General features: G+C 40.0%; 1 protein-coding gene across 1 annotated transcript in view; it reads right to left on the reverse strand.

Moving 5' to 3' along the window:
• LOC124778026 (structural maintenance of chromosomes protein 4-like) overlaps window positions 1-21,102 on the reverse strand; it is a 324,000-nt gene extending 302,898 nt beyond the window's left edge. Inside the window, exons 1-2 of the mRNA XM_047253608.1 lie at window positions 20,755-21,102; window positions 20,370-20,561 (exon numbers count right to left, since the gene is read on the reverse strand). Coding sequence (XP_047109564.1) covers window positions 20,370-20,561; window positions 20,755-20,964 — 402 coding nt within the window. The 5' untranslated portion in view covers window positions 20,965-21,102. The remainder of the gene's footprint in view (window positions 1-20,369; window positions 20,562-20,754) is intronic.
• Window positions 21,103-21,370: the final 268 nt, after the last annotated feature.

Here is a 21,370-nt window from a genome sequence, read left to right on the forward strand (position 1 = left end):
TCATTACACGATGGATGGCAATGACACCCTGATCAGAGAGGTAAGATTGGATTTTGGCCTCAGTTAGACCGTCAAGCAGCCTGGTGTAAATTACACCATGGGTGAATTCAAAGTTCTATGGGTCTCAACAGGGTAGTCGTGGAGAAGCGAGGCAGCAAGCAATTGTGCTTGAGAATCAGAAGCGGTCTCCAAAAGTAAAGTGCCATATTTGTGTAAGTACATACAGAACATATATGGCTGATAACAGATCATTATGGTAGCTTTTCATTTTGTTATTGAAAGACACAGACACAAAGTACAAATAAACTGATGTGTTCTGAACTGATATTTCTGCATTATAGTATACAATACCTTCCATGATGTAAGGATTAACACCTGACAGGCAGTCCAAGGTACGCTCTGTAAGTACAGATACTCAATTACATGTGCAAGTTACATTCCCTTAAAAAGTCTTTGATGATTCTATATATTTTTGTCTTATTTGCTGTAAAGGACAACTGTAATACTAGTGAGTAATTGCATAATCTCTTGCACAGATGTGATTTATAGAACCTCCTAATGAAATGTTCATCAACAAGTGTAGAGGGCAAGGTCTCTGTGATGAAGGAAATACTTATGATGGGCATTTTGTATCATCCACCACATGTTTAGTCCATAACCACAATCTTCTGGGGGCAGCCAGATTGCAGATTATACTAATGGCAGTCTTGTTTCTTGCCACTCTTGTTCCACCTGGTTACAAGCTTCATTTTAACTTCACGGATGTGGTCACATGCATGAAAACATGCATAAGTAAGGACCTATTGCACACTGCATCCTTGGCTATAAGGCCCAGGCCACATAGTTATTTTTTTAACAAGTTAATGGAGTTAGCATTCACTGCATAAAATTTGTCCATGATAGTGGCTTAATAAATGATAGTGAAAACATATGCAGAATATGCTTTCCAAATTTGAGACAATTATGAAAAGTCTGAACTAAAAGTTAACAGTCAAGAAACGAACATTTTGACACTAGGGAAATCAAACATAAGAAGGACATCTATGACGATCACCATTTAAGTTTCTAGAAAGAACCATTAGCTGGAGCTAGTGATGTATGACATTACTATCACTTTACAGCGAGACATTTTTATTGGTAAAAAAGAATGGCGGGTCAAAAAAATTGGCTGATTAATTTCTTTACATGCAGCATTTAAATATACAACTATGCGAAAAAATGAAAATTTCATGGGAATATTTTTGTTGTGTGATTTTTCACAGTTTTTGTAGTAAGAGCCGAAATGTGTTGAATGGCTTTGAGCACCATTTGGGAATCAATCACCTTCAAAACTACTGTTTATAACTGATTTGCAGTATTTCATTATAATCATCCTTCCATTACTGACGAATTTCAAGTAGGCCAAACAAATTCAGTTGTTGATCCAAAAACAACAGTGCTGTGGGAATCATGAGTGGAGATGATTGGCACATGACTTACTGTACAACAGACACATTGTTAAGCACATCAAGGACTGCAATACATTTTCATTTTGCATTAACATTTAACAGTAAAAAAATACCTGTTCCCAATAGATTTCAAAAATTTGACCAATGCTCAAAAATAGGCTACTGGTATGTCAACTGAAGATTGTAAATGAGAAATATTGAAGATGGCACAATTGGATACTTTCAATTTTTTCCCTGTAAACTGCTGAATGTGCCATGGCTAACTTGAGATGGGTTGGAAATATTAGAGAAGCATCCCTGTATGGTTGTTGTTGTTGTGGTCTTCAGTCCTGAGACTGGTTTGATGCAGCTCTCCATGCTACTCTATCCTGTGCAAGCTTTTTCATCTCCCAGTACCTACTGCAACCTAAATCCTTCTGAATCTGCTTAGTGTATTCATCTCTTGGTCTCCCTCTACGATTTTTACCCTCCACACTGCCCTCCAATACTAAATTGGTGATGCCTTGATGCCTCAGAACATGTCCTACCAACGGTACTTAAAAATATTTCCAATAGATTTTGCAGTGTGCAAGTCCCTTTATCATGACACGAGAAACACTGAACGTGCCAAGTGCGGTCCCCAACAATCAGTCTTTCCTTCTCATCCCGTCCGGTAAGTATCCCCCGACCTGCAGTTCTGGGTGACTTTTTCAAAATCTAGCCCTTTTCCTAGACCACTCCAATCCTTTTCCTTCATCCCTTCTGCCGGAAAAAGAAACTGGCTCCGAAAGCTTTCATAATAACCACCTTTTTTTATGTGCGTGTTCTGCCGCCGTTTTTTTTATCTACGCAATTACATTACACTGTCAAAAATTGATTGTTTTCATTGTTATAGTGGCCAACATGGCCGTCATTTCCTCTTACACAACCCTCTTGTCGATCTTTGTTGTTTTCTGTCTTGTTCAAACTGTCATCCATTTTCTAGCTTATGTGCTAGTCCGTTCATTTATTTATCTGTATAACCAAGTAATCAACACTTTGCCCCTACATATTTTCTAGTAACAATTTCTGTGCACTTAGATGGGTCCATTATTATTCACAAATTTTCATATAACAATTCCATTGTTATTTACGAATCAATTTACGGTTCACTGCAGTGCAGGGCCTTCTCCCGATCATCTTTCACCAATTTATTTGCAAATTAGACAGCTATTTTCTTTCCCACTCTCCATTTATCTTGTTTATATGTAATTCTTTCATGTTTTTGTGCATATGTTTTTCTTCAAACTGTTCTGATTGTCTTTTACTGCCATCTCCTACATTACTTTATTTGCCAAGCAAAATAGTTTCCATTTTCTCCTATGAACTTCTCTTTCTGTTTACCCTGTTTTTAAAATTTTGCCTCTTATCACAACTCTCCCTCTTTTTTTTTTTTTTTCTTTTTCTTTTCCAATAATTTTTTTCTTATCATACAGACTCCCACCATTTCTAACACTCCAAACTGTCCCCTCTTGTCATGATGAATCACATCACATATTACATCCGTTCTTTTCAAAAACAAGCTTTTGCACTATTGAAACTAAGGTCCTGCATTCTGTTTCTTGAAACCTGCTTGTCCCTTGGAATTACTTCAAAAGACCCGAGATCGAAAGTCCCTATTTCTGGATGTATCCTCCCCTACACCACATTCTTTTACAGTTTCAAATACATCAATCTGACCTGCCAATTTCCACTCCACCAGACTTCTCTCCCACCACAAAATCCTAGTTATCTGCTCCTCATGTTTCCTTGGACGGTATCATCTAACGAGCTAAGTTCAAACTACAAAACATGCCACACTTCACCTCAAAAAGCTATTCCACCTTCTCCTAAACAACCTCAACAATGGTGTTTCCCTTCCTGTTCCTCTGCAGCTTCCTAAATAACCATGCCATTAATCACCACTCCTCTCCTACAAACTGAGTTTGGACAGCCCCTTAACATCCAACAACCTTCACACTGCCTCCCAGACCAACAACTCAATCACAAGAACCAGTTACAACAATACAGTGTTCTCACAACCTCTCCTCTAACACACTCTCCCCTCCTGAACTATTCATATTATCCAAGGGTCTCACTTCAACCCCAAACCTACATTTGATCATGCTGTTTTGGTGGAGGACCTACTTTCCTTCACATGTAATGTTAACTGGAAATATCACTTAATAACACAAACCCAAAACCTTTGCAACAGCAAACATGACACTGAACCCTGCCTTGAACAGTTCCGACCATGATCATAACTTGATCCACCACCACTAGCTCAAAATAATCTCTTACAAGACTTACAAGAATTCCTCACATCCAGCATTGCTTTACAACTCTTCTTCAGGTCCCTTGCCTACAACGTGACCCCAACGTGTCCCCTACAGAACTCCAGGTTCTCCATTCCATAAAAACTGATGACTCCATCATTATTGTCCCAGCAGACGAAGAACCTACAACTTTGGCACTTGACCGAACGGTAAAGGTCTACACCAGCTGTTGGAGACCTCTGCATAGCACCTGCCAACAAGATCCCATCCCTGTGATTCAACTGATCTGCAGTCCCTTCTTAAAACCTCAGGCCCCTCACTACTTGGACTAACATCTCAATCCACAGAACTTCTTACCCACCCAAACCACGCACCTCCACCTTTTACCTTCTTCCTATGATCCACAAACCTAGTCATCTTGGCCGTCCTACAGTTGCTCAGTTACTGGCTTCAAAGCACCCACCGAAAGTATATCTGCCTTAGCTGATCAGCACCTGCAACTCATAGTACTAAGACTTCCCTCCTATAACACAGACACCAACCATTTTCTAGGTCTGAATCCATGCCCGTCCCACTCGCGCTACACACCTTGCTTGTCATCACTGATGCCATCTCCCTCTACACCAACATCCCCATGTATACGATCTATTTACTGCTGAACATTTCTTCAGTCAGCACCCACCTGATTTCAAATCAATGACATCCTTCCTGCTCACCTTAATCAGCTTTATACTTTCAAACAATTACTTCACCTTTATGAAGAAGACATACAAACATGTAAGGGTACGGCCATGGGAACCAGGATTGCCAATCTTTTCATGGATCGCTTGGAGGGGGCTTTCCTGGGATCCATAAGTCTTCAGTGCTTGGTTTGGTTTCGATATACTGATGACATCTTTGCCATATGAACTCTTTGTGAGGCTGACCTGTTAAAATTCCTGGAATCTCTGAATATCTTCTCCCAGATAAATTTCACATGGTCCTATTCCAACTCCCACGCCACATTCCTTAATGTTGATCTCATCTTCACAGAAGGCCAGCAACACACTTTTGTCCACATTAACCTACCAACAAACAACAGTACTTACAGAATGAGATTTTCACTCTGCAGCGGAGTGCGCGCTGATATGAAACTCCCTGGCAGATTAAAACTGTGTGCCCGACCGAGACTCGAACTCGGGACCTTTGCCTTTCGCGGGCAAGTGCTCTACCAACTGAGCTACCGAAGCACGACTCATGCCCGGTACTCACAGCCTTACTTCTGCCAGTATCTTGTCTCCCACCTTCCAAACTTTACAGAAGCTCTCCTGCGAACCTTGCAGAACTAGCACTCCTGAAAGAAAGGATATTGCGGAGACATGGCTTAGCCACAGCCTGGGGATGTTTCCAGAATGAGATTTTCACTCTGCAGCGGAGTGTGCGCTGATACGAAACTTCATATCAGCGCACACTCCACTGCAGAGTGAAAATCTCATTCTGGAAACATCCCCAGGCTGTGGCTAAGCCATGTCTCCGCAATATCCTTTCTTTCAGGAGTGCTAGTTCTGCAAGGTTCGCAGGAGAGATTCTGTAAAGTTTGGAAGGTGGGAGACAAGATACTGGCAGAAGTAAGGCTGTGAGTACCGGGCGTGAGTCGTGCTTCGGTAGCTCAGTTGGTAGAGCACTTGCCCACGAAAGGCAAAGGTCCCGAGTTCGAGTCTCGGTCGGGCACACAGTTTTAATCTGCCAGGAAGTTTCATAACAGTACTTACATTCTGACAGTTGCCATCCTTTCCATGCCAAACATTCCCTCTCATACAGACTTGGTGTTCGAGGCAAACATATTCGGATGCAGACCCTTTACAGCAGTACACCACCACTCTCACCTCAACCTTCCCTGGACATAATTATCCCACCAACCTAGTTCAAAATCAGATTTCCCAAGCCTTCACATCCAATCCTGGTACTGCTGATTCTTCCGAAACACAGTTTCGAAGCACTTCACTTTTCACTCAGTATAATCCTGGTCTGGAATGTACTAATCAGCTACTTTGACAAGGCCATGACTTCCTAAAATCATGCCCTGAAATGAGATCCATTCTGTCTAAGATTTTACTCACAACACCTCGAATAGCTTTTTGTCATCCAATCAATGTCCGCAATACCCTATGCTCCTGCACCCATCTCCCTACCTACGGCTCCCACCCCTGTGACCATCCCCGCTGCAAGACTTGCCTTATGCACCCCCGTATCACCACCCATACCAGCTCTGTAACTGGCAATACTATCAAAGTAAGAGCCACTTGTGAAACAACACGTCATATACCAGGTGTTACATTAACACTGTTCAGCCTTTTACACTGGCATGACTATCACCGAATTATCAGTTAGGATGAATGGGCATAGGCAGAGAGTGTATATGGGCAATACACAATATCCTGTTGCAGAGCATGGTCTACAACACGACATTCATGACCTCGGTGCCTGTTTCACCACATGCACCATCAGGATTCATCCCCTAGACACCAGTTTCTCAGCACTCCGCAGGTGGGAACTAGCGCTACAACATGTCCTCAGTTCTCGCCACTCATCTGGCCTTAATTTACGTTAATTTCTTCCACCTTGGCATTTCTTCACAGCAACTACTCCTTTCTTCACTCTGTTTTAGTTTTCAGTCTATTTCATTTTCTTACCTGTCTGTTTTTCACCATCCCATCCCACCTCTGTTACCTACAAAGCACTTAGCTTTTCCTCTTATTAACTCATGCACGTTGTTTTAGCAGTAATCTGTTTTGCATATTATGATGTCTTCCACCTTTAAGCTCTCTGATTTTCAAATCTCGTCTGGTGTAGTCCCCAACAATCAGCCTTTCTTTCCATCCCATCCAGTAAATCTCCCCTGACCCACAGTTCTGAGTGACTTTTCCAATATCTACCACTTGTCCTAGACCACCTCAGTCCTTTTTCTTCACCTCTCTTCCTTCCCCTTCAACCCTTCTGCCAGAAGAAAGAGCCACTGTTTCCGAAAGCTTGCATAATTATAACCTTTTTTTTATGTACTTGTTCTGCCACTGCTTGCTGAGCAGATTTTTTAATTTATCCAATTAAATTATACTGTCAAAAATTAATTGTTTTTGATGTTACTAATAGTTTGAAAGGGACCAACTGCTATTCAGCACATAAGGGAGGTATTGAATGGCAGACACACATTGAAAAATAGACTGTTAGATATTGTTACACACACACACACACACACACACGGCCACTGTCGTCTCTGGGCATTAAGGCCTGACAGCGGCTGCATCTGATGTGAACAGCAATCGTTGCTGGTGTAGCTAGTTGGGGTACAAAAGAGGTGTGACGTGAGGAGGGGACAGGATAGCATGGTAGGGGCGGGGGAAGGTGCTAGTGCTGCCTTTGTAAAAGGGTGTAGGGACATGACTGGCACAATGGTGGACTGCTAAGTCAGCATTGGGAGGCTGTGCAGGGGAGGACAGGAGAGTGGAGGGGATGTTGGTTGGGTGCTTTGGGGGAGGGGACCAAACAGAGATGTCATCAGGCCCATCAGATTAGGGAAGGTTGGGAAAGGATGTCGGCTGTACCCTTTCAAAGGAACCATGCCAGCATTTGCCTGAAGCGATTTAGGGAAATCACAGAAAACCTAAATCAGGATGGCTGGATGCAGGTTTGAACCTTCGTCCTCCCAAAAGTGAGTCTAGTGTTCTAACCATTGCACCGGCTAGCTCGGTGGGATGGGAGGGGAGTGGGGGGGGGGGGGGGGGGCAGAGGAGGCCAAAGGGAAGAGGAGATGTGTCGCAAACAGGAAAGGACTATGTAGATGGGCTAGTGGGACAGAAGGTGTGTGTAGGGCTGCAGTGGGAGTAGGGTAGGGAATAGACAGATGGGGGACAGGGACTAGTCACAGTGGAGGACAGGATGGCTATGGCAATATGTTGCAGGGAGAGTTTCCCTGTGCACAGTTCACAAAAGTTGGTGTTGGTGGGAAGAATCCAGAAGGCATAGGCTGTGAAACTCCTTTGTGTTGGGTGGCATGCTCAGCAACTGCGTTACCTGGCTGTCTCTCGGCCACAGGTAGGGAGTGACCATTCTTGCAAACAGGCAGCTCATTGGTTGTTATGCTCACATAGAATGTGACACAGTGGTTGCAGCTAAAGTGGTATATTATGTGGCTGCTTTCACAGGTGGTTCCAACTTTAAAAGGGTGGGAAATGCCTCTAAAAGGACTGGAGTAGGTAATAGTAGCAGAATGTGTGGGGTCAGGTCTTGCATCTACATCTTTTCCAGGGGTATGAGCCTTGAGGCTAGAGGTTGGGAGACATAATGGAATAGGCACTCACATGGACATTACATAGGTTGGGTGGGCAGCAGAGTAGCACCATGGGAAGGATGTGGGGGTCATTGGAGACGATATTTATCATTTCACGATGTGACAATAAGTCAGCGAAACCCTGGCAGAGAATAAGATTCAGCTGCTTTAGCCCTTGGTGGTACTGAGTCAAGAGAGGGATGCTCCATGGCGGCCAGATATTGGGTATGTGGAGGATGGTAGGTGACTGCAAAGACAAAATGTGAGACATCTGTTTCTGGACAAGATGAGAAGGGTAATTTCACTCTGAGAGGGCACCATTGATACATTCTGCATATTTGGAAAGGGAATGCCAATCACTACAGATACGACAGCCATGGGTGGCTAGGCTGCATGGCTGGAACTTCTTTGACTGGGATAGGTGGCAGCTGTCAGAGTGGAGGTATTATTGGTGGTTGGTATATTTTATGTGTACAGAAGTACTGATGCGACCATACTTTTAGAGGGCAACATCGAGGGACTTATTGGACTGAGAAGGACCAGTGAGGTGAAAGAGGGAGAAGGTGTTGACATTTTGGAGGAATGTGAACAAGGCATTTTCAACCTCAGCAAAGATCCCAAAGATGTCGTCAATGAATCTGCACTAGATGAGGGGTTTGGGATTCTGACTGTTTAACCTACCCTCCTACAAAAGACGCCCATCATTTTCTCTTCCAACTCTCCACAGTATCTGTTCCTTTACCACCCAGCACCCTGCTCATCATTATCGATGGCACTTCCTTTCACACTAACATCCCTAACGCCCACGACCTTGCTGCTACTGAAGACTATATTTACCGATCCCCGATTGACACCAAATCTACAACCTCCTTCCTGGTCACTATGACCGACTATATTCTCATCGTTACTTCTTCTTCTTTGAACGCATCACCTACAAACAAATTCATGGTTTAGCAATGGCCATACATCTGGCAACATCCTATGCCAATCTATTCATGGGTCATCTAGAAGACATGTCCCAAACCACACATAATTCCAAACTCCTCAGCTGGTTCATATTCATTGATAACATCTTCAGGCCTATTCATATTCCACCTGAACATTCAATTGGTCCTTCTCATCCCAACAAACCACCTCCCTCGATGTCAACCTCTTACCTCAAGAATGGCTACTTCAGTATCTCCGTCCACATCAAACCTTCCAACCACCAACAATACCTCCACTTTGACAACTGCTATCCATTCCACACCAAAAAGTCCTTGTCATACAGCCTAGGGACCAATGCTCGTCACATCTGTAGTGATGAGCAGTTCCTCTCTAAATATGCCAAGGACTTCACTGACGCCTTCCCAAACCAAAATTAACCTCCACACCTTGTCCAGAAATAGACCTCCCATGCCTTTCCCTCTCAAGTCAGCGATCATCCTGCACAGGCCCATTGTCTGGCTACAAAGGAGCACCCACTCGTGACTCAGCGCCACCCAGGACTGGAGCAATTGGTTCATACTGTCCATCACAGTTTCGACTCTCTCTCATCTTGCTCTGAAATTAGAAATATCATCCACATTCATCCTGCACTGATTAATGTCACTCATTCAACCTACAGAATATCCTTGTACATCCCTATTACATCCCTGTTCCCTATCCCCTGACCCATGGCCCTTTTGTCTGGAATAGACTTAGCTGCAAGACATCATCCATTAAATGGTCCCACTACAACCTACTCCAGTCCTGTCACTGGCATTTCTTATCCCATCACAGGCAGGTCCACCTATGAAATCAGAAACATTCTTTGCCACTGCAGTCACTGAGTCACATTCTATATGGATATGAAAACTGTCCACACTATGATATGTTTCAACATTACCCACAACTTTTCTATGTCCATCAAATTCAAATTAAATGTTGTCAATTCATTCTTTGCTAACAACTGCTTCTCTCCTCTGCCAAAACTGAAACTCCTGGTCTTCTTAATGGATTTATCGACTCTAGTAACCGCTGTCAAGAATAATAGACAGCACAATAGAAAAGAAAACTGAGGATCTGTAAGACAACAATCACTTTGGCATTTGGAAACAAATACACCAGAGAGGCAGTTCTGATCTTGCAACTGATAATGGAAACAAGACTTAAATAAAGTCAATACAGTGTCATAGGATTTGTTGACCTGGAAAAAGTGTAAACGTAGACTGGTATAAAATGTTTGAAATTCTGAGAAACGTAGGAGTCAACTATCGGGAAAGATGGACAATATACAATATGTGCAAGAACCCAGAGGGAATAATAAGACTGGAAGACAAAGAATGAAGAGCTCAGATTACAAAGGGTTCAGTGTACACATCAAAGAAGCAGAGACAGAAACAAAAGAAAAATTCACAAGTGGAATTAAAATTCAGGGTGAAAGGATCGATATCCTCAGTGTAATTGAAAAAGTTATAGAACCTGCTGAACAATATAGGGAAGGAAGATGAAAGTACTGAGGAATAGCAATGATAAACTTAACATGAAAATTTGGAGCTACAAAGTAGATGAAGTTAAGAAATGTTGCAAAGTAACACATGATGGGCAAAGCAAAAATAAATAAAGAAATAAAAAGCTTACACGCACAGGCAAAAATAGGGCATTCCTGGCCACAAAAAGTAGACCAGTAGCAAACATCAGTCTTAAACTGAGGAAGAAATTTCTGAGAATGGAGCATAGCGTTGTACGATGTATTGTGGAGAGTGGGTAAAACAAAAAAGAGCATTTGAGATATGGTACTACAGAAGAATGTTGAAAAGTAGGACGACTGATACGATAAAGAATGAGGAAGTCCTCTGCAGAATGAAAGAGGGAAGCAGCAAATGGAAAACTGTGATAAGAAGAGACAAGACATTAGAACTTGTGTTAACCCTTCACTGCACTGTTTTGCAGATGTACAAATCAAAGTGTCAACTACCTTTTCATCATTTTCCTTGAAAGTTAACACTGAAAGCTGCTTTGCAGATGGGCAGTGTTGCTTTATGGAGGTAACTGAATAGAATCTGCCATTAGAATGTGCTACTGAGTGCATGATGCGACAATGTGTGCTGTGCCATGTAGCACTGGCAGTCTGGGACATACTGCTCTTTTTTGATGGTGGTTGTTGGTAGTTGCAAGCAAGAACAAGTGAACACTAAAAAAAATGTACGGTGCTTCTGTAACCTTTGGACAGGATACTGTCACATTCACGTTGTATTTCTGCTAATTAAAACATAAGCACTACATGAATCAATTTGTTTGGATATGTGCAACAGAGCGTAGTAATGCTGCTATCCCCACTCAAACAACAAGAAATTAGTGTTTCCTTCATTCTGCTTTCTTGTGCTAGTTCGAGTGTTGTAATGGAAACCCTCTCTTATTAAGAAAACAAATGATGTAAAGTGGTTACTTGTGAAGGATTCATGCCTTTAGAATGTCCATCTGACAGTGGAAATGGCTTAGATTTTGATGTGATGGAAGATTCTACTAAAACTGTAAAGAATCTGGAACCTGCAGATAGTGACAGCAAGCCTGGGACTATTAGAGGGCCTATCCACAATTCAAATAATTTTTTCGAGGATGACGATAATGAACTTGTTGCTGATATACTGATACAACAAGCTTCTGAAACACACATTTTTCTGTATCTTTACACAGAAAATGAACCATTTGAAAAAAAGTGTTCACTTCATATGGAACCAGATATTGGAACACGTTTTAATTCCCCTTGTAATAGAAACGTGATCAGAACTATATGACCTATTTTGACAGATGATATACCTCCACAGATTTAGTTGGATATCTATTCATGCTAGAGATGCAGCGTGTAGGAACTGTCCAAAGGAATAGAATACCAAACTGCAATTTCACAATGAAAAGGGACAGAAGAAATAAGTACGTGGGTATTTTGATGAATACATTACTGCAATTGACAAAATGGACATTTCCTCCGTTTTGTATAAAGACAATAGTATTGTCAGTTTTCTGTTCACTTTTGTTGCGAGCTGACAAAAACTGAAGTGAAAAGGTCTGACAGCAAGAAGACAATACACAGGATGGTACCGTATTTGCTGTTTCTGTTTGCAACTCACATATGGGAAATGTAGATTTATTTGATAGCAACACTGGCAGATGATAAAGATTGGATCCACACAATATATTTATTTTTCAATCTGACTGATATAATTGTAAAATTTGTGGATTCTCTTAAGACGGGTACTCCCCGAAAAAAGAACAGCAGACGTGCCAATAAGCAGGAGGTAGTTTACAACTGAATTGCCTCAAACTCTTTGCCAGATTGGTCTTAGGACCGACACTGACAAGCAAAAGAGACAAGCTAGTACAGAGCCAACAGGCTTGAATATAAGGGAGCACCACTACCTCCAAAGAATATAAGAGTAGAACCCCTTAATCACTTGCCAATATGGTATGAGAAGAGAATAGCATGCAAATGCCCTAACTTCAAAGGTTACACCTCTGTCATATGTGAGAGGTGCAAAGTAAACTACTGTTTAAGTAAAGGCAAAAGCTAGCATCTAAACAAAGTTGTATCCATCCATTTTCGATAGTATCTTTAACTGCATCTTAACTTTTGTTCATTTGGAGTTTAAAACTATGTTTTTATACCTAATGTATGTTTATTACTGTTGTAAATTTCAAATGGTTTTGCAAAAGTTTAAAGTCTCACTTGTGAGTGACTGGTTAAGTTTCAAACAATTTTGTATAACCGCAAAGTGTAAAAATATATTCTTTCCAGATCTAGGAATGTATTATTTTTTCAGCATTTTTACTGACATCCTTGAACAATTAAAAACTGGCACTCTAAAAATAAAAAAAGTGCAGAATGAAGGCTTGAGGAATCAGGGAATCGTTTCCATGGTGCCAAAGGGTGAAAACTGTAGGGGAAGACAGATTTGCATACATAAAAGAACTGAGGGCATAGGGTTCAACTGTTACTCTGAGGTGAAAAAGTTGCTGCAAGACGGGAATTTGTGGCAGCCTTGATCAAACCAGTCAGAAGACTGACGAGTCAATAAAATAAATAAATACCATTGGGCCTATAATGAAACTGTGTACACTATTCCCTGCCTGTTTAATGATACTATCAATAGGATAAAGAACGTTTGTAACCACAAGGTCTCCAATATTTATATTGTATGTGGGCTATCAATGTCGTTAATGAGGACTGTTTTCAGAGAAAGCAATCAAAATGACTTTTCAGGATGGCCTGTCTAGCTAAGAAGTAGTGAATGCACACAAGCAGACACCTCCTTTTATACTATTCAGTGTAATTAATGTGACCACCTGTCAAAAGCCACAGCTTTCACAGCAAGAGACATGTAAGAAGAGAGTCAGTGAGGTTCTGGAAGGTACAAAAAGGGACATGGAGCCATGTTGATTCCAGTGTTGTGACCAGCTGGTTACATTTCTCAGTTGAGGGTTCTTGGTGCAAACAGCCCGATCAAGGTGGCCCCACATACTCTCGACTGGGTTTAAATCTGGGGAGCTTGATAGCCAGGGGAGTATAGTAAACTCATTCTGGTGCAATTTGAACCACACACATACACTGCAAGCTGCGTGACATATTGCATTGTTCTGCTGGTAGATGCCACTTTGACGAGAAACAACAAATTGCATATAGCATGGATATGCTGTCCAAGGCTACATGCACTCTTCTGTTGATTCATTGTGTCTTCCAGAATCACAAGATCACCCAGAGAATGCCCCTCACCATAGCCCTCCCTCCTGGTGGCAGGTTGTTTTCTTTCAGATGTTTTGCACCATGCAGACCAATGGTCACCTGTCCGATGGAGCATAAAACATGATTCATCTGAAAAGCCTACCTGTTGCTACTCAATGGAAATTTAGTAGCAGTATTGGCCTCCAAATTCCACGCTTTGTCACCAACAACCTGAAGTCAGAGGCCCCTAAGCAGCAACATTCACTGAACTGTTGTATTATCCCAAAATATGAGAGAGAGTGTCAAAGAAATGATTCAGGATTTGGGATGGACATCGTTAAAAGAACGGCTTTTTCGTTGCAACGGAATCTTCTCACGAAATACCAATCACCAACTTTCTCCTCCGAATGTGAAAATATTTTGTTGACACCGACTTACATAGGGAGAAACGATCACAAAGATAAAATAAGGAAAATCAGAGCTCATACAGAAAGATATGGGTGTTCATTCTTTCCGTGCACTATACAAGATTGGAATAAGAGAGAATTGTGAAGGTGGTTCGATGAACCCTCTGCCAGGCACTTAAATGTGATTTGCAGAGTATCCATGTAGATGTAGATGAGATGCTGCTTGTTGCTCCCCGGTTCACATGGGCAGTCAGCTGCTCAACAGTTGCACTTCTACTGGCACATACACATCTCCACAGCTGTCGCTCGCCCTTGTCATTTGTGGCCCAAAGTGCACCACAGTTTCCTCAGCATTGGTTGTTGATAGCACCATTTCTCCTCTTCAGGTTCACTGAGGATAGTGATGTCATCAATGAATCTTATCATTGATATCCTTTTTCAGTTTTAATCCCACTCTTGAATCTTTCTTTTATTTTGGTCTTGAGTCATTCCATGTCAAATCAACACACCTATTTTACCTCACCCTCTTAGATCTTGCTGAAAGTTGGTATACTTATAGTGGCCACTGAGACTATGAAAAATACCAAATTTCAATTTTTTATCTCAAACCATTCCTGAAATATGGCTATGTAAACTTTTCAAAAACCAGCAAAAAAATGTGTGAACGGACTTTTTTTAAATTGTCCTATGAGCTGCCCTAATTGAGCAAGAGAACTGGGAAAGGTGTCATTTTGCAGCATTTAGCATGCTCTTTCCAGGGATATACAACAAAACATAGCTTCTAATTAATAACCTTTTTTCAAAATACTAATTTATTTTGTTTTAATTTTTTTACAAAAGTACATAATTGAAAATTTTCAAAATATTTCCGTAACTACTTCATACTATTGTAAATCACATGGCAAAATATAAATCTGGGATGATGGGTTTATTGTTAAAAAAATTACTCCGGACTCTTGATCTTCACTAACGACCCTAGTTTGACCAAATTGACCTTTAACAAACAGGAATTTCTTTAAAATATACTGAAAGGTAAGTAAAAAAAGTATTAGAAATATCAAAACATCACCTTATTAAACCAAAACTAATCAGCATATTTTATAATTAAGTTGATTGCTTATTTTAATTTCATACAACTTCACTAACAGTATATCAACTGATATAACAAAAACAAGAAATTGAGCACTTAACTACAAACTGAAATAAAGTATGAATAAGTACATGTATTTACATAATAGTTCTGGTCCATGATGTTTGAAATGAAACTATCAAACAAATTAAATACGTAATGCTTGTTTTTAAGTAACAGGTATCTGTACATAGCTAAATTTAACACAGTAGGTACTAACAATAATTTTGAAACAACTTTCTATAAAATATACATTAGCACTAACCTGAGACAAAAATTAAGTTTTGAGTTGAAAGCAGTTTCCCAATAAATTGTCTTGGAACTTCATATACTACATTTTAATAAAGCTGACTGGGTTTGGTTTACATCACTTTCATTAAGAATGTATGTTCTCCCTGTCGGAATGGATTCACTTTTGTGAGAACATCCACAACTGACACCCACAGGACATCTGCATGTGCAGGATAAGAGAATGACTTAGCTAGTCCACATGGATGAAGAAAAGTTATTTTCACTTCATCAAGTTGTTTGTTTTTTCCTAAAATGTACCCAAGCCACCAGTTTCTGCCATATACAGTGGTGACATATCCTGATACATCTTGTAACTTCAGTTTGTCTGGTGATCTAGTTACTTCCCTCTCCCAACTCTGCATATCACCTGAGAAGTATTTGATTTTAATTTTGATGTAGTGTTGGGAATGAAAGCATGAAATTGCTGTGTTCCTTTGATTCTCAATGCCTCTTCAAGTCGGCTTTTTAAGAACATTTCTGAAGCAGCATAGTCCTCTTGAGTGGAATATGCAAAATCAACATTTGTGATATTATCTACTGCCCACTCAAATAGATCTCGTGTGGTTTGGATCTGATTTTGGTATGGCCTTTGCAAACTTGCACAAGCTGCCAGTCTCTTTACTGAACCCTCTACTCAATCACAAGGCCCTTTCCCATGTGCTGTTGCTGAAAAGTGCCACTCAGCTTTTATGTTGAAGTCTTCCTCATGAAGGCAAAGGTTCAGGAAGTTTTTCTTATTTTTATACTGAGTGGCAGAACCGTCAGAATAATAGTATATCTTCTTTGGAATCTTTTGAAATTTATTTGTTAGATATGAAATTAGCTTCTTTTGAAAGGTGTAAACCACAGTTGTATTGTGCTCCAGGCAATCAGAAACAATGACAAAGCTCATATGCTCAATTTTGTCTTCCTGTTTGTAATATATAACAAAAGGATGAATGGTAATCTGTTTTGTCCAGTGGAAACTCTGAGCTTCATCCTGTAGAACTATACTACAATTTTCTGAAAAATCACATATGACAACAAATTCAGATTCCATAAGGTTTTCTCTTGTGGAGTTAAGGAATGTTCGTTGTTGCTTGGCAATGAAGTCATGCCGAATCAAGTCGACATCTTACTACAAAATAAACCTATGAATTCTTCAGAAGTTTTCTGAACAATTTCCAGATTACATCGGTCAACTGACATCCACTGTCGGAACTGAACTTGTTCAATTAAGTTTTCATGAAAAGAGTCTTAAAATTTTACGTATGACAGTTTCTCCTGGGCAGTATTCACAATCTCCCATGTTGCAATCAACTGATGATGGGTTGCAAAGCATTTATGCAATGCACTGCTTATAATTGTTTAAGCTGCTGTTTGTTAGTGTATTTAGTTTGGCATTTTCTATCATTAATTTTATGTTATGGTGAGTTGTGCACACGCAGACAGTGTGTGTGCCACTCCGGCCAGCTAATACACAACGTTTTGGTCTCAACTCAGCAAATTTAGATAAACATATTTTTATGTTAGGAAACTTGTCTTTAAAATGCTTGTAAGCTTCTTTAAGGTTACACAAAATAAGTCTTTTTGATATTTTTGTTTTATTTCCACTTGTTTCTGTAATTGTCACACAATCTTTAATACCTGGCACTGCCCTGCTAACTTCATCATTTTCATAAAATGAATGTACAGTTTTGACAGTTTCCGTTGGTAAAAACTTACCTGGTTTTGGGTTTGGACCTTCCATGAATCCTTTCTCTTTCAAAATTTTTTTGAGCTGCCAAACAATGTAATTAGGAGCATTAAAATCCCTCATTATTTTCCTGACAGTCCACTTTTCAGGTAAACTTGCAAGAATCATTAGTTTTTTTGCTCTACTTATAGAATTTATAAAGTTTCTTTAAGATTTTCAAGAACGGATTCATCAGTATCAGTAGAAGAAGTTTCAGGAGCAAAAAAAGTTTACGTGTCATCAAAGAGATTTTCTTCACTTTTGATTTGGCATAATGCCTAGATGTTAGTTTTCTCTTGTCAATTGGGGACTCACCTAGTTCTTGAAGTGTTGTGTTAAATGTTTGAACAGCTACTGAAGCTGGAGTGAAGTCAGGGTCTTGGTCTCGGATGATTATCTCTGATCCAGAAGATTCTTCAACACTTTCATCACTGATAGGCTCTGGTGTATTTTTCAATTTGGTTACATCTTTCCTACATTTATCACAAATCTTGGCACCACTTGGTATTTGAGGAAATAATTTGGGCAACCATGTTGTGACATTTCTGTTTTTTTCTGTCTCTAATAAAATGATTTGACTTCTTCAATGGATTACAACACTGCACTCTTACAGCACTGCTCTTTTTACTTGGCTCCACATTTATACAAAAACCACTTATAAGTTGTCCTTCAATGTATAGATTTACTTGAAAATGAACTATTAAATATAATAGATACAGATTGGTCAACAGAGGTAACAACTGATTTGCACTAAAACCTCAGTGCACAATAATGCTGTAGGCACACAAAGCCTTAGAAGGTAACACTGCAGACTACATCATCTCAACAATGGCTCCAGTCTCTGAATTATTGTACAGACATCAAGCCCTATGTATACGGTCCTCTACTGATGTACTACCTTAAAGGTCAGTTTGGTCAAACTAGGGCCGTTAGTGAAAAACAAAGAGTCCGGAATATTTTTTTTTAACAATGAACCCATCACCATCCCACATTTATATTTTGCCTTGTGATTTACAACAGTATGAAGTAGTTATGGAAATATTTTGAAAATTTTCAATTATGTACTTTTTGTAAAAAAATTAAATCAAAATATTAATTACCATTTTGAAAAAGGTTATTAATTAGAAGCTATGTTTTTTGTCTATCACTGGAAAGAGCATGAAAAACACTGCAAAATGACACCTTTCCCAGTTCTCTTGCTCAATTAGGGCAGCTCCTAGGGGAATTTAAAAAAAGTCCGTTCACACATTTTTGGGTAGTTTTTGAAAAGTTTACATGACCATATTTCAGGAATGGTTTGAGGTAAAAAATTGAAATTTGGTATTTTTCTTAGTTTCAGCACCCACTATAAGTATACCAACTTCCAGGAAAATCTAAGAGGGTGAGGTAAAATTTTTATTTAAAGTGTGTTGATTTGACATGGAACGACTCTCTTCAATCCTTTGATGTATAGGCTGAACCCTTTTTAACCTGAGCTTTTCTTTCTTCATCTTCCATTCTGATTGTTCCCTTCTGGTTCTTGCAAATATTTTATATCAGCCATCTTTCTTGATGGTTTATTCCTATGTTTCTAAGAATTTCAGGCATTTTGTACTAGTTTACATTTATGTTTTTTCCAGTTCAACAAATACTGACACTGTATTGATTTTACTTAAGTCTTGTTTCCATTATCAGTTGCAACATCAGAACTGCCTCTCCGGTGTCTTCTTCCTATACTTTAGCCACAGTGTCACAAAAACAGTTTACAAACTTAGCCCGGTAACATTTCCACCCTTGGCACCAAAGCCAACAATCATGCCCTTTTGGAAGTCAGATAAACTGCTCCATTTCTGCACTACGACAACGACTGCTCTGTTTTCTGGGTACCCCCCCCCCCAACACACTTTATATATCCTCCATTGCTAGTGCTACCACCTGCCACCTGAGTAGTTACTGCACATTGACATAAAATGTAGGCTGTGGTGCCATTAATGCGAATGGACAATATATAACTGATAGGCTATAGACTCCTGCACAATTACTGTACTTGTGATGCATTGTATTCTTACATTAGTGAGAGCTCTCTGCAAAGTGGCTCATTTCCTCTGATATCTGTACTGTTAGTTTTGCTGCACTCTTGATCAAAGCGTTGTTTTAGCAACTGATTCCTGCACATTACGTAATTCGGGTAGATGTTACATCAATCACTGTGAGCATTGCTTCATAGGTTATGCAAGAAATTCTGCACAGAATACCTTATGTTTACAATAATGAAGTGTGCATTATTTTGTTTAAAAATAGCCATTTGTCACCAATTAAATAATTTTCAATACCAGTACTTACATGGTTAGCAGCACTTTATTCCGTTCAACCTGCCCCATCGTGTATGCCTGTCTCTGCCCTGGTAACTTACACATTATGTCTTGTAAAGAAATCCAAGTAGAAATATATACATTACACTAGAAAAATAGATGTTTGCTATTCACTTCAACTTTGGGATCAGAAGCTACTTTTTTATCTAAACACGTATCTTCTTCCTCCTTGGTCATTAAATGTGATAAATATCCTAAACAAAGACATTCTGTTTCATTATTCCAAACAATTTTCAAAAAGTGTAACTTCACTTAAGATAATTAAATTTGTAATTGAACATCTTTGTACAAATTCCTTTCTTTCAAGGTGGAATACATTTAGTTACTGGCATTAGGAAGCAAATTCACAGTGATTCGTGATGTGGTAACAACAATGGAATACACGAACAAATTAAAAAGAGCTTCACTGACATTTGCTCGAAGGCCAGAGCACAACATGTTGCTCTGCAAAGCACTTTAGGCATGCTAGCACAAGACTTAACTCTTATTACTAGCGGGATTTCCTAACTAATGGGTGGTATCTTAGTATTTAGAATCCACAAGAAGTCTTGATGGCGGTTCAACTGAACCTACCGATTCCAGATGTCGGCTTCGTCCAGTGCTGTAATGATATGGCATCTCATAAAACCGCAAAAAACGGCCCGAGGTCTTGGTTAGATTTAAAGGTAATGGTTTGAATTGGCGCAGCGGCATCGCTCTCTCTCAATACAGAAGAATAATTTACTACTGGCAAAAACAATCTTGATTACGTGATTCGTAAATTTACGTACCTGTTCAATAATTTGTCTGAAATGGAGCTCCACTGTACAACTGTCCAGATTGGGGAATTTTTCCGAACAGTGGATTACAGATGCCGCATTCTTCGCACGAAGCTTATAGCCTTTCAGTCCGAATACAAACAGAATTGCGTCAATAACATTACTTTTTCCGCTTCCATTGGGCCCCACCACAGCATTAACTTTCTGTGACAAAATATGAACTATTTTATAAACTTACGCGAGGCACGGCCACAAGGTACTACAAAGTAAACTTCAGCTTATACTTTAAAGAACTTTCAAACATAATATGTCAGTTTACAATATTCAGGACGGTAGTATATCTCTACTTGTTCATATTGTATAGTTAAGTATAGCTCTTAAAAGCAAAAGAAAATACCTCATGAAACGGCCCAAGTGTGCGTGTCCCAGCGAAGCTTTTAAAGTTTGTAATCACTATGTACCAAATAATGAGTCTCCCTCTGTCTTGCGCAGTTGAGACGGCGGCAAGGTCTCCAACGCAGTTGACGCCGGCTAAATCTAACTCACAATCACTCTCATCTTCAGACGGCAATAATTCGTCATCGCCATTCACCAGAGGAATTTCCATGCTGGCAATGGCAGTACCGCAGTTCGCGCTGAACTTGAGTCTCACGCATCATTTCTTTCACAAACAGACAAGGTGACAACTCCCTGTCGCACAAGCGTCCACAGATCCAAAATCCCTCCCACTCGACATTTGTTTTCAAACCGGTAGTTCCAAAGAACATCAAAAGCAGACTGAAGATGAAATACATATAAACCGTTATCCAAGGTATCTACATTCTTTGACAACGGCATAGGTATCGATCACTGGGAAAGTTATCGATCTGAAGATGCTACAGCACTCATCAATTTCAATAGACACCGCTATCTCTTAACCCCGCAGTAGTTGGGCCGTGTTTCGTAGCGTTAATAGTCACTACGGACTGTCAGTCCGCAAGGCGATAAATACAGATTTACAAGTAAAAATCAAC

The sequence above is a fragment of the Schistocerca piceifrons genome, chromosome 2, assembly GCF_021461385.2.
Source record: "Schistocerca piceifrons isolate TAMUIC-IGC-003096 chromosome 2, iqSchPice1.1, whole genome shotgun sequence".
In the NCBI taxonomy this organism is placed as follows: Eukaryota; Metazoa; Arthropoda; class Insecta; order Orthoptera; family Acrididae; genus Schistocerca; species Schistocerca piceifrons.